This window comes from Vollenhovia emeryi, unplaced genomic scaffold, assembly GCF_000949405.1.
Source record: "Vollenhovia emeryi isolate VEMERY1.0 unplaced genomic scaffold, V.emery_V1.0 DF939133.1, whole genome shotgun sequence".
NCBI classification, from domain to species: Eukaryota; Metazoa; Arthropoda; class Insecta; order Hymenoptera; family Formicidae; genus Vollenhovia; species Vollenhovia emeryi.
The window spans coordinates 692,784-707,335 of record NW_011967233.1 but is presented as its reverse complement, the minus strand read 5'-3'; the positions used below and the strand labels follow the sequence as shown (position 1 = coordinate 707,335).

At 42.4% G+C, this 14,552-nt stretch overlaps 1 protein-coding gene across 2 annotated transcripts; it reads left to right on the top strand.

The window, feature by feature from the left end:
* The first annotated feature begins 227 nt into the window (after positions 1 to 227).
* On the top strand, positions 228 to 14,434 carry LOC105567862. Of its 2 annotated transcripts, XM_012023090.1 has the most exons (11): positions 228 to 536; positions 1,238 to 1,354; positions 1,710 to 1,848; positions 2,507 to 2,623; positions 2,830 to 2,991; positions 3,142 to 3,245; positions 3,583 to 3,879; positions 4,400 to 4,644; positions 9,421 to 9,621; positions 10,130 to 10,357; positions 11,841 to 14,434. In XM_012023090.1, the coding sequence occupies exons 1-11, from the start codon at positions 466 to 468 to the stop codon at positions 12,512 to 12,514; spliced, it is 2,355 nt and encodes a 784-aa protein (XP_011878480.1). In that variant the 5' UTR covers positions 228 to 465; the 3' UTR covers positions 12,515 to 14,434. The 2 variants fall into 2 exon arrangements, with proteins under 2 accessions (XP_011878480.1, XP_011878481.1); XM_012023091.1 differs by lacking the exon at positions 3,583 to 3,879.
* The last annotated feature ends 118 nt before the right edge of the window (positions 14,435 to 14,552 follow it).

Here is a 14,552-nt window from a genome sequence, read left to right as displayed (position 1 = left end):
CTCTTTCCGCTGCTTATTTTCTGACACACGAACGGAACAGTTTTACCAGGCACTCACGATGAGCGGAAAGAGAAATCGGAATAGAGCAGAGCGGGCAAAAAAAAATTTAGTTTGAAGTCAAAATCGATAGCCTTTATTCCGAGAAAATTCATCTACCTGTCCCGCGTTCGGCAATTCCGTTACTTCTTATTTCACCGATAATTGCGATTTTTCTGTACTCGGAAAAGTTTAGTCTCTAAACAAATTCAGCGCACGACAAATGTTGAACGTAGAAGTCACGCGATTAATTAATCTTAAGTGACAACTATTAATTTTTCCAACGTCAGAGGTTCGCGGAGATGAAATTCACTAAACGATCCGACTGCAATCTGACACGCTTCCGGTGGCTGATGGCAAAGTTTTTCGATTACAGGACACGATATTAAGAGAATAGCTATCTACACTCCCGAAGATGAGAAACTGATAATGAACTGTCCAGGATGTGAGGCTATGAGATGGCCCGGAGGGCAAGTACCGGCGGCTCGTAGAGTCTTCCGGTACGTATTATCAGTGTCATCATTCTCGATTGAACTATCGAATCGTTATTGAGTAAACCGTGTCTTCATCATCCTAATTTGCATGTTAATAAATTGACTAATGTGTCTAATTTAAATAGTTGAAACGATTCGCATTGAAAGAGTTTGACGTACTCTCTAAAAGTCAATCAGTGAATTATCACTGAAAACAGCGAATAGTTACTGATTTGCAGTTATAAGAAAGTCGCAGCGGTATACTTGTAACTTTAATTCAGTGACTATTCACTGTTTTCTGTTTCTGATAATTCACTGATTGATTTTTAGAGAGTAATCAAACAGCGGAAGGTGTTTCCATTACATCCGATCTTATTGTTGCAATTCGGATTTAATAATCCGGAATCATTGACAATATAATCTCCCCGTGCCCGGCGAGGTGTTGATGAAATAATCGCCGCTGCACACCGAGTGTACCTCAAATCATCGCCAGCGTCAAATATTTAGCCAGTTCCGACACACGTTCGAGCACGGCAATAATTCGACAACGATAATTACAGCTTGTAACGAGTTAGCGTAATGTATTGTGCGGCAATAGCGGTAGCAATTATAACGTCGCGGAGCAACGTGTTAAATTAATTTACGCGCCCGCGTTCGATAACGTCGCCCGACAATTCGCCAAGTTCGAGGGCAACAGGCAGAGTGATCGAGTTTGTTATTGCACGCAGATTACGAATGGTGACAGTGGCACCCGCCGCGTTTCTCGCTATCACCTGCATCGCCAGCGTCGGTGTCACCCTGGCGCTCTCTTTCCTGGCCTTTAATCTTCACTTTCGAAAGCACAAGTAAGTTCGATATCAACGCAAGGCAGCGTGTCGTCACGTAATTGAGAAAAAAGAGACTGAAAGAGCGTCTGATTATTTGTAAATAATTTTACAAACACCTTTAAACGTTTACTCAGCGTGGATACGCTTTCTAAACGTCTATCGTTTATTCTTAGGAAAAAAAGAGAAAAAAATTGATGAAACCATCGATGAAATTTAGTAAGCGTTAACACGCATATGTCGATTTTACGAATCAGAATAAACGGGGGGGGGGAGACAGCTCACTTATGGGGATCGCACTTGCTGTGTACCCACGAATCTGTATGCAAATCGCCACGATATATCACTCAAGTCCATTATTTCTGGATATTGGCAGAAGCATAAAACTTTCGAGCCCGAGGCTGAATAACATGGCAGCCGTTGGTTGCGGCCTGGTCTACGGTGCCGTTATACTTTTGGGGCTGGACGACGCCACGCTGTCCGACAGCGATGGTTATTACCCTACGGTGTGCAAGGTGATTAACATCCATTACGAGGCATATTAACGTCCTCACCGACGCGATCAATATTATCTGCGCCGATTTGACTTATGTGATACAATGTATGCTAACGTTCCGCATCGATACCGGACGCTTCGCGTCAGGGACGTTGACGACTTCGCTTTTGAGCGCTTCTCTTTAAGCACCAGAGGATCTTTTTGAGAGAAAGTGACTCGAGCTGGTGGAAAGCGCAAGTTTTTTTATTGTACATGCAATAATAGCGACGCACGCGGAAAAAAATGTTTGTTGAATTTAAAAAAAAATGAAGTTGCTTGAATTAAATGATAACGTCACGGGCTGCCACAAACACAAGTAATTCACTCAAGTGTATTTGCTATGTATTTTAATTTTAAGCATCGAACTAAATGTTCCAGATTAGGACAACCATCCGGTATTTTTTCGTTCTTTAATATTAATGTTGTTTCAACGATTTCAATTACACTGATTTTTTTTCCGTGCAGCTATCGCTGATCGGTCGTCGAGAATTGTAGACAAATGCGCGATAATTGCGCACTGAAAATGTTTTCGTGATTGTTACAATGCGCTCGTTTCTATAATATTTTACAACAGCGGTAAGCGTTCTCTTCTAAAGATAAGGATTAACACAAATCTGTGGTGCGTTTCTTACCAACAGGCCAGAGTGTATTTGCTATCGGCCGGCTTCTCCATGGCTTTCGGCTCGATGTTCACCAAGACTTATCGGGTGCACAGAATCTTCACCCGGAGCCGGAGCGGGGTCGTGAAGAATAAGGTTTGCGGCATGCGAACAATAATTCCCCGTCCCCGATCGGTAGACGTAACGCGAAACCAATATTTGTATCGGCGAAAAAAAGAGCGAGAGAGAGAGAGAGAGAGAGGAGAAAGAGAAACGACGAAAAGTCACGCGCTTCCGTGCTCGCGGAATCGATGCCCCGGAATCAGGCCCGTAAATCACGGTTATCGCTTCGCGCTTTCCAGCTGCTCCAGGACACCCAGCTGATATTCTTAATCTGCATGCTCCTGGTGATCGACGTGGTCGTGGTGACCCTCTGGGTGATTCTGGACCCGATGCAACGTCACCTGCAGAATCTCACCCTGGAGATAAGCCCGCAGGACCGGGGAGTGGTGTATCAGCCCCAGGTAACCGGCTCCGCGTCCGGCTGGCCTCGCCACCCCAGGCGAGGTACCGTGGCGCCAACAGCCATGGCCCGGAATGTCACGGTTACGCCGCGGTATTAACGTTAACAAGTACCGCGGCCAATTAATTCGTGCCTTTATTTGCCTTTGCAGGTGGAGGTGTGTCGCTCGCAGCATACGAACGGCTGGTTAAGCGCTCTCTACGTTTACAAAGGTTTATTACTCGTAGTCGGAGTCTACATGGCCTGGGAAACAAGGTGAGCTTAGGGATAAAGACGTCTCCAAGTCCGTGGATTTCGCAAAGCGAACCGGCTCCCCCGATAATAGAGATAATCTACTGCATACTTGATGCCGTTTTGAAAGCGAACTAGCCATTAATTCCCCGCGTATCTGTATAATTCCCGCGGGAAATATTACTGTAATCCCGCTTAGCTTGTCCTTTGATTGATCGTAAGCGGTTTATATAGAGTGCTTCGTTGAGACACGTCACGCGCCCTCCGTAGAGCTAAAGTCAGATTGCGTCGTCGAACGGCACCGGCTCGCAAGACGCGGAGATGTGACAATACACGAGCGAATCGCTGCTGATGATTTCAGGCACGTAAAGATTCCAGCCCTAAACGACTCGCAATACATCGGTATGAGCGTGTACTTCGTAGTAATCACGTCGGGTATCGTCGTAGTGCTAGCCAACCTGATGCCCGACCGCGCGACCCTGGCCTTTGTCACGATCACTGCCCTGATTCTGGCCTCGACCACGGCGACCCTGGCGCTCCTCTTCCTGCCCCAATTGGCGAACATCCTGGCGGGGGGGGAGAGGGCCGACCCGGTCGTGCAGAGTCTCGGTCTCAAGATCGAGTGTAACACGCGCAGATTCGTCACCGACGACAGAAGGTGAGTGGCCGCTGAGGACGGTCTCTTCTCGGTCTAAGATTTCTTGTTCGCGCGGAAGCGAGAAGAGCGGAAATCAAGAGTCGCGGGAGAAGAGACGGTAAAAACCCCCCGATGGTATCGTTCTACAAGTTCCCACTGCGGGGGATAATCGATGAGGCGGATCGACCTCCAGACGATATCTCTTTATCTCGTCTACGAGCTCTTCCCACGTGTTTCTTTCCGCGTAAGCTGAGGGAGAAAATAGCATTGCGTCGTTCGATCTTCCGGTAACGAGCATGTCGACCTTACAAATGGAATGTTTGCAAAATTAAGAGGCGATTGAGTCGCTGCGTAATTTGCTACCGAACGAGCGAAGTGAATTGGTCTACGTTTTTACCGTTTCAACATCTATTACGCGTACTTTTACATCGACGAATTTCCAAGCGCAGCACGCGACAGAACACATTTGTCTGTTTGCGTTATCTGTCTAGACAATTCTAAGTTTGGCGCTCCTTTAAAAGCGATTACGTTTTGACAATAGGGAGTTGCAGTATCGCGTGGAGGTGCAAAACCGAGTTTATCGTCGTGAGATGGCACAGCTGGAGCTGGAATTGGCCAGATTGGAGAAGCAGCTAGCGCAAGATCCAGCGGAGCCGTCGCGCACTTCATCAAGCGCCTCGATCCCGCAACGAAATCCAAGTATCGGGGGCGGTCTGCCCCTCTTGTTGCTCAGCGTTCTGCCGCCGGTTATTCCCCGAGCTAGCTGGCCCTCCGCGGATTCGTCCGGTAAGTGTAAATCCACGTCGCGCGGAAATCCGCCGTGCAAGAGCAACTCTATTCCAATCTTCGCTAAACAATTGAATTTATTTTGGACGTTCGATCTTCCTGGAATCGATTCTTCTTGTGGGGATGCTAGAGGGATTCTGCACCTTTTGCACTTTTTTTTCATCTGTCAATTCGTGAAACACACAAATTGTAGGCTTATGCGTACGATCAAAACTATCCGAACTAAATCGGGGAACAGCATGGTATCATTGAAACTAATTGTAACTTTAGAGCCTGAACTTTTTAACAAGGGCGTAACCACTAGCTAAAATGTTGCCCCACCGATTACATGATTTCGCTTGATTTAATCTGATTACAAATAATCTCGTCTAATTGCAAATAATTTTCTCTTATGTGCACGTTTAAAAATGTGTGACGTTGTTAAACCTCAAAGAGCTGTTGGATTTCCTCAAAATATATTTTTCTTATTTTACTAAGAAGTATTTGCTTGTAGGAGTAATTTCAGTTAAGATTGTAGCATTTGGTTAGGTGGAAAACGTGTTTCCTTGTTTTCCCACTTTTCCCACTAGTCTAACCGTGGTCTTAATGAAAAGTAATTTTGTATTTGTATGTACCGTTTATTGTATTCCAAATTTGCGCGCAAAGGTGTATCAACGTTTCACCTCGCTCTTGTTCTAACGGCAACTATAATACTTCAGTCTTATTATGAAAAGAATACGCGCTTATAGATGTGAACTATATTTGGATATTCACTAAAAGAAGTAAATTTTTTTGAAAAACGAAAACAAGCTGAGAAAATGTTCAAGTTTAATGTTTATTGTCTAACAAGCGAAGAAACTTGAAGATGAAGACAAAACGATTACACGGAGATTTCGTAAAGATTTCATAATGATTTCGGAGACACTGTCCCACGATTACATCAAGTGGTTACCCCCTTGTTTTTAGGCTTCTAAACTGAGTTTCAATGATACTATGCATGCTGTTCTCTGATTTATGTCCATTTCTACCAACGCAGATTAATTTAATTCCTATTTAACTAAGTTTTCTCCTCTTTCCAATTCATGGAACTAGAAAAAGACAACAAGTAAGTCAAACCGAGATCAAAGTTAAACCTGCGTTGGTAGAAATGGACGTTAGCCCGAATGGTGGGACACTTCCGACCTGTACACGAAAGCCACATAATTTGTATGTTGCATAAATGTTTCCATGAACTGACAGCTCTAGCTCTAGCAAAAGGTGCAAAAGTGCAGAATCACTCCAGCATCCCCTTAAGATACAACAGTTAGACGAAAATTTAGGAAGAAGCGACGTAATATTGATCGGCCGGCAGAGCCGATTCATGTGGCATTCTACGAAACGACGGATTGGCTCTTATCAGTCTAAACTTGGAAGTTAAGGTCCGCATTGATTCTATGAAGGACCGAAACCTTGTTCGTCGAAATACATTATCTATTAAAAACGTTGAAGAGTTAAAGTTTGGTGGATGTAAATACTTGAAGCGAACGTGACGAGAGTGCAACTGGCAGATCGAAACGCGCAAGCACCGTAAGACAGGAATAGAACGTGCCAAAACTTGCACGACGAATCGAGCCTTGCTACCAGGAGAGAAGGAAGGAACCATAAGTATTAATGTTTTTCTCGCTTCGTCGTTCTCTCTTTTCCCGTCGATCAGACGTCCAAGGAAGGTGACAGAAATCCCTTTATTGCACGTAATTGCCTGAAAAACGTTTACTCGCGCCTGCCTGAGTTGAAGTGCGAGAAAAGTTCTCAGAGATGTAGAAGACGTTAATGTAGCGGGGGGAAAAAGCGTCTCATTCGACACCTTTCTCGAGATTTTCCCGTATTTTTTCTCTTTTTTTTTCGTAAATTAGATTCGACAAAGCGATTGTGGCAGCCACAGAAAAAACACATATGCATGCGAAAATTGTTAGCAACTCGAAACACCATCGAAGGGACTGTACGAAAACGTGTACGTTCCCGAGGCTTTGTACATAAACGCAGAGCAAGAACTTAAGTGAGCAAAAGTAGCGATAGCTCCAATCCTCTTTAAAATAGAGCTTTAGAAGTATTTAACTTTAGACTCGAACAACACAGGGCCGAGTAGCTGTGGGCGTTCGATCTCGCAGAAACGAATCCCCTTCCGTCCTCATTTCGACCGATCTGCTTTTCTTTGCGGACCGCACGGACAAAACGCAATAATCGCTCGCGATTATTTTACCCCGCGCGCGCGCGCGCCTCGTAATTGATTTTGTTCATTCCCGGCTGTCGAGGCGCGCTGACAAAGGGGAAACTTTCCACGAAAACCCGTCGTCTCACTTTGCCATTTGCAGCGCAAATACCGCGCGGCTCCCCCCGCGGAATATCCTCGCTTTCAACTGTCGTATGCACGTGCATATTTACGCTCCGATAATTCACCGACGGCGACGCGCGCCGGGGCGCAAGACGCGTATCGAGCACCCGTGTACCAATTATCGCTCGCATCAACCCGGCCGTGATCGCGCGGACACCAATCTGGACATTATTAGCGAGCGAGAGCCCAGCATTAGTCCGAGAAGAGCCACGACGCGTTCGTCGGCGTGTAACATCGATCCGGGGAGTCCCGGCATTACGCTCGTGTCTCCAAAATCCCCGAATCCCCTCGATAAGTCCAGACAATTCCGCACGCGGGTACGAGTCTGCACGCAGGCTGCACGTTCCACCCCCAATATTTCTCAATATCCACCATGACCGGATCGAACGGGGTCAAAGGCTGCGCGCCGGTTTGCGTGGATGCATGCATACGAGAGGTGGTCTCTCGCGCCGGAGAATCGCGAATGCTTCGGAACCATTTTCTCGGAAGAAAGCCCGCGATTCGGCGACCCAATTTCGAATATCTTTTCTGTTCAAACGCGGGTCTTGATAGCAGCGGTGCAATTTACGCTTTTGATCAAGATTTTCTTTTCTTCCCCTTCTTCTTTTTTTTTAAGAAAAGGAGATGCGTATTGGGGGAGAGGGAGAGCGTAGCCGCGGTCTTTAAATCTGGAAATATATCAGTATCCAATCTATTAAGACACCGTAGCGGAAAATATTTCTCACTAATGATATGCGATACCCAGCGTACATCCCTGCATTACGTAAATTACATACTGCGTACATGATATATGACGTACTCGCCGTATATCGCGGCGCCCTGAAACTCGGATGACGGAAATATTTAGTAATTATCGATCCCGAGTTCCTTCATATGTCAAAGTATCACCGCCACTGTTTGCGACGAGCTGGGATGCCTCGCGAGCTAATTAAAGATGCGAATCGCGCCGCGCGCCTTTGCCAATCTTACACATCCGGCTTGCGACTCACGATATTAGCGGCTTCTTGAATCTTCTCGGCTAATTGTGAATGTAAATTTCGAACGGCGCATATCAAAGAACGTTTCGGCTTGACGTTTTAACATTTTACTATGAGAGACATATACACGTGTCTTCCCTCCTTCTTCTTCTTCTGTCCTAAAGACGACTTTCATCTTGAAGCTGCAGTCATAGTCCGTTGCACGGGAATAAGAGTGGACTCACACCTTGGCAGAAAAGCAGAAAAGCAGAAATCCAATCAGAACCAATCAGAATTCTCGCTGGTGGTCGACAGTTTCTACTTTCTGTTAGCAGAGTGCTGCTTACTACCAAGGCGAGTTCTGATTGGCTTCTGTATTTCTGCTTTCTGCTGTTCTGCCAAGGTGTGAATCCAGCCTGAGAGAGCCATTGATCTCGAGGTGGAGCAAACATTTGGAGCACTCGCGTCACGACAAACCTAACATCAACGATTGTCCTGACAGCGGTGTTATTATATTTGGAAAAAATAAAAATGCATCACCCAGAAAAAAGATTTAGAAGATCAAGAAGTTAGGTTAAACAAGTGAGATACGTTGAAATCATGTTTTTTTTTAAATCTACTAAAGTTTCATTCACTTCTAGTAAAACATTTGCTAGATTTGAAGACATAGATATGAATTCTCTTAGAGATTCCAGTCTCGATTGAATAAAATTTTAGTTAAGATAAAGAAATGATTTCTTTGAAATTAAATAAAAGTCAGTAAGGTCAAAATTCAAATTTGTTTGATCTTAGTTCGATTTTAGTCTCTTCGATTTTAAAGAAACTTTTTTCTCGGTCCAGTAATGTCACCCTGCACTGTAAAAGAATTGCATATAAAATTACACCTATTATAGGAATTAAAACATTTATTAAAAGTGCATATTCGCATGCATTAGTAATTTCATATATGTTCTCGTAGATAAAAGGATTACCATGTATAATATAGTAAGTAATTAACTTGCTGTGAATTTTGTGACTTTTCGTTCAATATAAACAATTATTTATACAAAAAGAGGAAAGAAACTTATTTTTTTCTAAAATTACATGAATTCACACTTCCGTTAATTAACAGTGAAATTGTTTATGTAATTTTACACAGTTTCTTTACAGTGTAAATGACCAACGCAAACCGAGAATAGGTACAAGAGTCTCTCCCACAATCTGTTTGATTATTATTCCCTGAGGAATTATCAATTGCAGACAGATAAATCTCTTTCGGATAATGGAGGAATGTTGCCGTTGCCGAACATTCGCTGGATTCATGACTCACTTCCGCATAAATGTCGTCTAAATTCGCACGCGCTTGCGGAAATGCCGACGGCTAAGTAGAGACCCGCAAGCCTCGATAATGCGCGTCCATCATAATGATCGCCCGACCCGTAATGGTGGTTTCGCGTTTCATGTACGAGTTTTGGCTCTTGTTGAAATTAGGCATACGTCGCGGTACCGTAGCATTTAGCAGTCAGCCGGATCTGGAGCCCGGCGACCCCAGACAAAGCCTGGCCGACCTTTACAAGCTGCACCGTCGCCGGGAGACCGAGGGCCCGAATCGGCTGGGCGTTTTTCAACGGCTCTTCAGTCTCTTCGGCAGCAGGCCGAGTAGCAGGAAAACCTCCACGGCATCGTTCACCGGTAAGAGAAGGCGCCGGAGAATAAAAGGCTAAAGGCACTTTACACCTTAAAGCGCGATGTGATATAGACACGATTTAACCGTACATGTATATCGCAACGTCAGAAGCGAGTAAATTTCTCTCACAAAGGAACATTTTTACAAAAGCACGCGCAACTACGGAAATTTAAGGGAAATTTTAAATAAGGATAAAAAAAAATGAAAAATTGGAATTGGGTCTGCGCCCGCGTGTTACATATATATCGGAATAATTCGCGCCTTTCGCTCGCTCGCGAAATTTATGCTCGCGAGAAATATAAATGTAAATTATTTAGAGATTCGATTCACGCTGCGGTCCGTAATCGTTTGCGAATTGATAAGGGAAGTTATTGAGTATTATATAACATATAACATTATGGGTTTCACGGTTTTGCCAAATTGCGGTTTATATTTCGGCTCTCGCGCGTTTCCTATAATTTATTCACATATTTAATATACGCGGCTTAATCCCGCTTGCATTATCTTCATTAGGAGTCGCGTCGGCGCTTCGAGTCCATATGGGCTACATCGCTGGTCTGGTGCCCGGCGCGAAAGCTGCCTCCACTTGCCAGGTGGATGCCCAAGGCACTCACTCGCCCCATACCCGATGCGGTTCAGGACCAATAATTAGCATTACCAGCGAGGAAGACCGTAGGTTGAGCCTAGGTTTACGTCGCAAGGAAAGTAGCGAGCCTAAAGTAAATTTCAGCTTACCGCCACGTAAGTGACCTGACTTTAACATGTTAAATCATAATTGCACTCCAATTAAATACGCATATTATTTTTCATATTTTTGCCTTTACAGAAACAAGCACGTCGCAATTTTGCGGCTTCCGTAAATTCATGCGTTTGTTACGTGATATTTTAAATTTAATTTCGTTACGAGTATATACCGTTTTTCTCTCTCGAAGAGAGAAAGGTGTAGGTCCAAAATCTTTTTTTATCGCGCACACAAGTAACACTCGATTACGAGACTCTCGAGAACATGAAAATGATATTATCTCGACTGAAACTTCAGCGTGCACCTGTCAGTGACGAAAATTTGATCAGTTTGTGACTATTTTATGTATAATCAAATTATATATAATTAATATTCGTATATAATCAATATATAGAGGAGCCTATAATAAATTGATTAAGCATGCAGGTAGAATAGCAAGTCACAATAAAGTTAAAATGACATCCAAATGCTGTGAAAACACCATTAATAAGTCACATTTTGTGACGTCACGCGTGACATATTCGGCTTGACCAAAATTTTACGTCAGTTTGGCCCTACGACCATTACGTGTTACTCAATAATAATATATAGTAACAGATTTTGTAGAGATGTACAAACTATTGGAATACGAAATTTCATTCGTGTTCGAACCAACTGGATTTGAAATTTTCAAATAGCTTAGATTCTCAACGATAGAAATTCAAATTTAAACCGAACCGAGCGAGACTCGGCTGGATTCAACTTTGAATTTCTATGACTTGAATCTGAACTATTTGAAAATTTCAAATCCAGTTGCCTCGAATACGAATAATATTTATTGTTAATCTTATAAAATCACATATATTTCTCGTTAAGCAAAATAGTACGGCTATATTAATAGTATACGTTCAGTAGGTGCATTCACTGTGCTGCAAATGCTATTGAGCAGCTAAGTAGCAGTAGAATGTGATTAATTTTTACCTTTGGATTCAAGCAAAAAAGTATTGATAATATGTAACTGGATAATATTATTGGATACTATAATTAAAATTTGAATAATTTATCTATAATTTTTCGTTCAATTGTCTCAGTTGCTGCGACATTAAATGAAGAACTTTGTATTGGTTTTACATTAAATATTGAAATATGTTTTCTACTTCAAAACGAATTTACATTACATAATCAATACTACTTTTCCACATCAAAATTCCATTTCTTTTACTATTAACGTTCATTAAAATTCAACCTAATAATAATTACGTTGTTAATTAAAAATTGTATTTTAACGATTCGATTTAATTTCATTCAATTCGTTTCGGGCGCGAGAAAGGAAATGAAATTCGAGTCGATTCGACTCGACATAAAAGAAGTCCTTGAGTCGCACATCTCTAATATTAAATTTATAAAGATATTCTCCTTAGAATATTTTAATAAAGTTTTCTCCTTAGAAAACCTTATAAAGATATTCTCAATTCGAACCCTGCGATGTTGGAAACATTTCAGAGACGAGCGCGAGTCAGTCGTCCTCTCGAGAAAAGATACGCGGCTCGCCACGGTTCCCTCATCGAATAATCCCGGCGAACAGCTTAAGCGCCATTGCACAAGGTACATCGATTGCGAGATCACATCGTTGGCACTCGATGGACGATTCGACGAGACCAAAGGCTACCCAGACAATGTCCCGTGGCTCGTGCAGCCCCAATTCCGACGTGTGGGCCACGGGCGAGATCAAGGTTCCTTTCAGCGAGCTGGCCAATACTGTCAGAGTCAAGAAACCACCGGATTCCTTGGCCCTGACTGTCGCCGCGGATTCGAAGACGAGTCCGGACGATACAAGACTGGGCAGCGATCTGAGGAAACTGTTCAGAGAGAACGACAGCGAGGAGGCGGTCAGTCCCGCCGAGCACGAACTGAGGACGACGCGGTCGAGTTCGTCGTCCTCTTCGTCCCCGAAGATAATCGGCGCCACTGGCGATTCGGTGCCCTTAAAGAACGGTTCCACCCCAGAGACTCGGTACGATGCAGTTCCCAACTTCCATCGAGAATCGAGGCCCCGTCCAACGAGCCCGGTGATCTCGGTGGTCAATATGGATAACCCAGGGGAGGAGTCGAACGCTGATGTCGACAGCTACGCCGGTACTTCCTGCGAGGAGAATAGACCGACTCCTGTAACGTAAAATTGTGACAAGTTTGTGTAAATGATAGAAAGTTGAAGAGATAGAAAAGATGCAATGTATCCGGGAGAGGAACGTTGGTTTTTTCGTGTTCCACTCGCAATACCTAACATTTCCAAGTCCTTCCGAAAGTGGGACAGCGATTCTATCAAAATTCCTAATCACCGTAGCCGCTTAGACAATCTAAAATAAATTGAGAATCCCTATTTAGATGTTCCGTGTGATAGACGGAGGAAGATTATCGTGCAGCATGATAAGAGATAATTAAAGCAATTAGAGGGGCGCGTTATGAACTAGGATTTTCGCAACAGAGTCTGTATGCAATACAAGATTATATACATATAGTAACAAGAAAATGTAGTATACATTAGGTAGTTTTAAATTGATATTTCAAAAATCCGGTTAGAAGTCTTGCGATAGTCAATTCATAATTCGACGTTAAATAATGGCAGTGTTGTTTGTTAATTAACGATACAATTGGTTATTTATTAAGCGTTATATGATTCAATAGTGTCGGAAACTGTGCGGTGGAACGCTATAAAATCGACACTGTCAATGCAATATAGATCACCGAGGGGAAAAGACAATACAGGCACCCGACTCAACTTGACGCGAGAGTTGACTTTATTCGTGCTCAAATCAATAAGCGGAATAGTGCGTCATGATCGTGCGGAGACTCCACAAAGTGGCGTACGTGTAAATACAAATAGGTTTCTTGTTCGCGTAAACGCCCAAATGCGAGGATCATGGACCAATCGCAATGTAATCTCAAACATGTGTGTTCGCTAGTAACTGTGCCAAAAAAAAGAGAGAAAAAAGAAAAGAAAAGCAAATTTTAAGACCCGTAAGAGTACACGTTTGTCTTGGAGGATTGTAAAGGGGACCAACGCTCATGATATCCTTTCCCATACTATTTTTCGTGGTGAAATGAGTTCGGTAATCTTGTTAATTATAAGTTGTTTCGTAAAAAGAAAAGTACCGCTTTCAAAACTAAAGTTTCTTGACTCATCCGATCAAGAAGAGTGATGGAGATGAAGTAGACAAACTTCCGTGTCACTTGAAAATACTCGATTTATAATCGATAATGTATTCACCGGATACTCGAAGATGGAATACTTTCGCGACTGCAAAACTCTTAAGTATTTCAAAGAAGACAAACTGTAAATACCCTTACGGGGCTGCAATCAAAGTGTTCAGTGCCCCAAATCTTTTCTCTAGTACCTGCGCTCATGTGCAATGAAAATATATCTGCTCGAGGTAAAGCGACTTAAAATAAGAATGTCACGTTCTTTTCTTTGTAATATGCGTGAACACGTATTGAAACGTACCGATATTTTCATGCCACCGAGTATAAACGTATATACATATAAATATGTAGATAAGGCAAATGGTGAGGGGACATATTCCTGCGAGAGGGTTTCCTTCCAAAGTCTTGCTATCCGACTGGTTTCGTAACTCGGATATCTCGATGTGTCAATCAATAAAAAAAAAACTATCGATTAAGCAATAACCAGCATTGTCTGTGCAAGTAAGAATGATGTAATAAAGAACTCTATATATATATATACACATATATGTATATATTCTATCCATTTTTGTTTTATTATATTGAGCATTGTTGATATCCATCCCACAATTTTTCAATAAATTAATGCGATAGATATTCAACTAATGTAAGACTCTTTTACTCTTACACGTCGTAAGTCAGAATATATAACTAAGTAAACTAATATAATACAAAAAGACATTAATTCGTTACAACAAAATAATTATTTACATTTTCTTATATTATATGTAGGTCAGCATATTTTGAATTAACACTTACGTGTAAAACACAAACCATTACAAAGGTAATTTGGCCTTAAATAAATTTAGTAAAAATTACCATAATGTAATTATTTCTAATATATTTTTATACCAAAACTTATGTATATAATTTATCACCTTTGATCTCGTGACGGCTTACATTGCCCATATTTTTCGTTTTTATCTCAAAACGACCAATATAGTTTTTAAATTTATAATTAAATTATATTTGAAA

What these genes read in the sequence shown, in the direction of transcription:
- LOC105567862 (XM_012023090.1), top strand. Translation starts at nt 466, where the DNA reads ATGAACTGTCCAGGATGTGAGGCTATGAGATGGCCCGGAGGGCAAGTA. An exon ending in GCCCTCCGCGGATTCGTCCG is followed by an intron (nt 4,645 to 9,420) that starts GTAAGTGTAAAT and finishes TGTTGAAATTAG; the next exon opens with GCATACGTCGCGGTACCGTA. An exon ending in AAATTTCAGCTTACCGCCAC is followed by an intron (nt 10,358 to 11,840) that starts GTAAGTGACCTG and finishes GAAACATTTCAG; the next exon opens with AGACGAGCGCGAGTCAGTCG.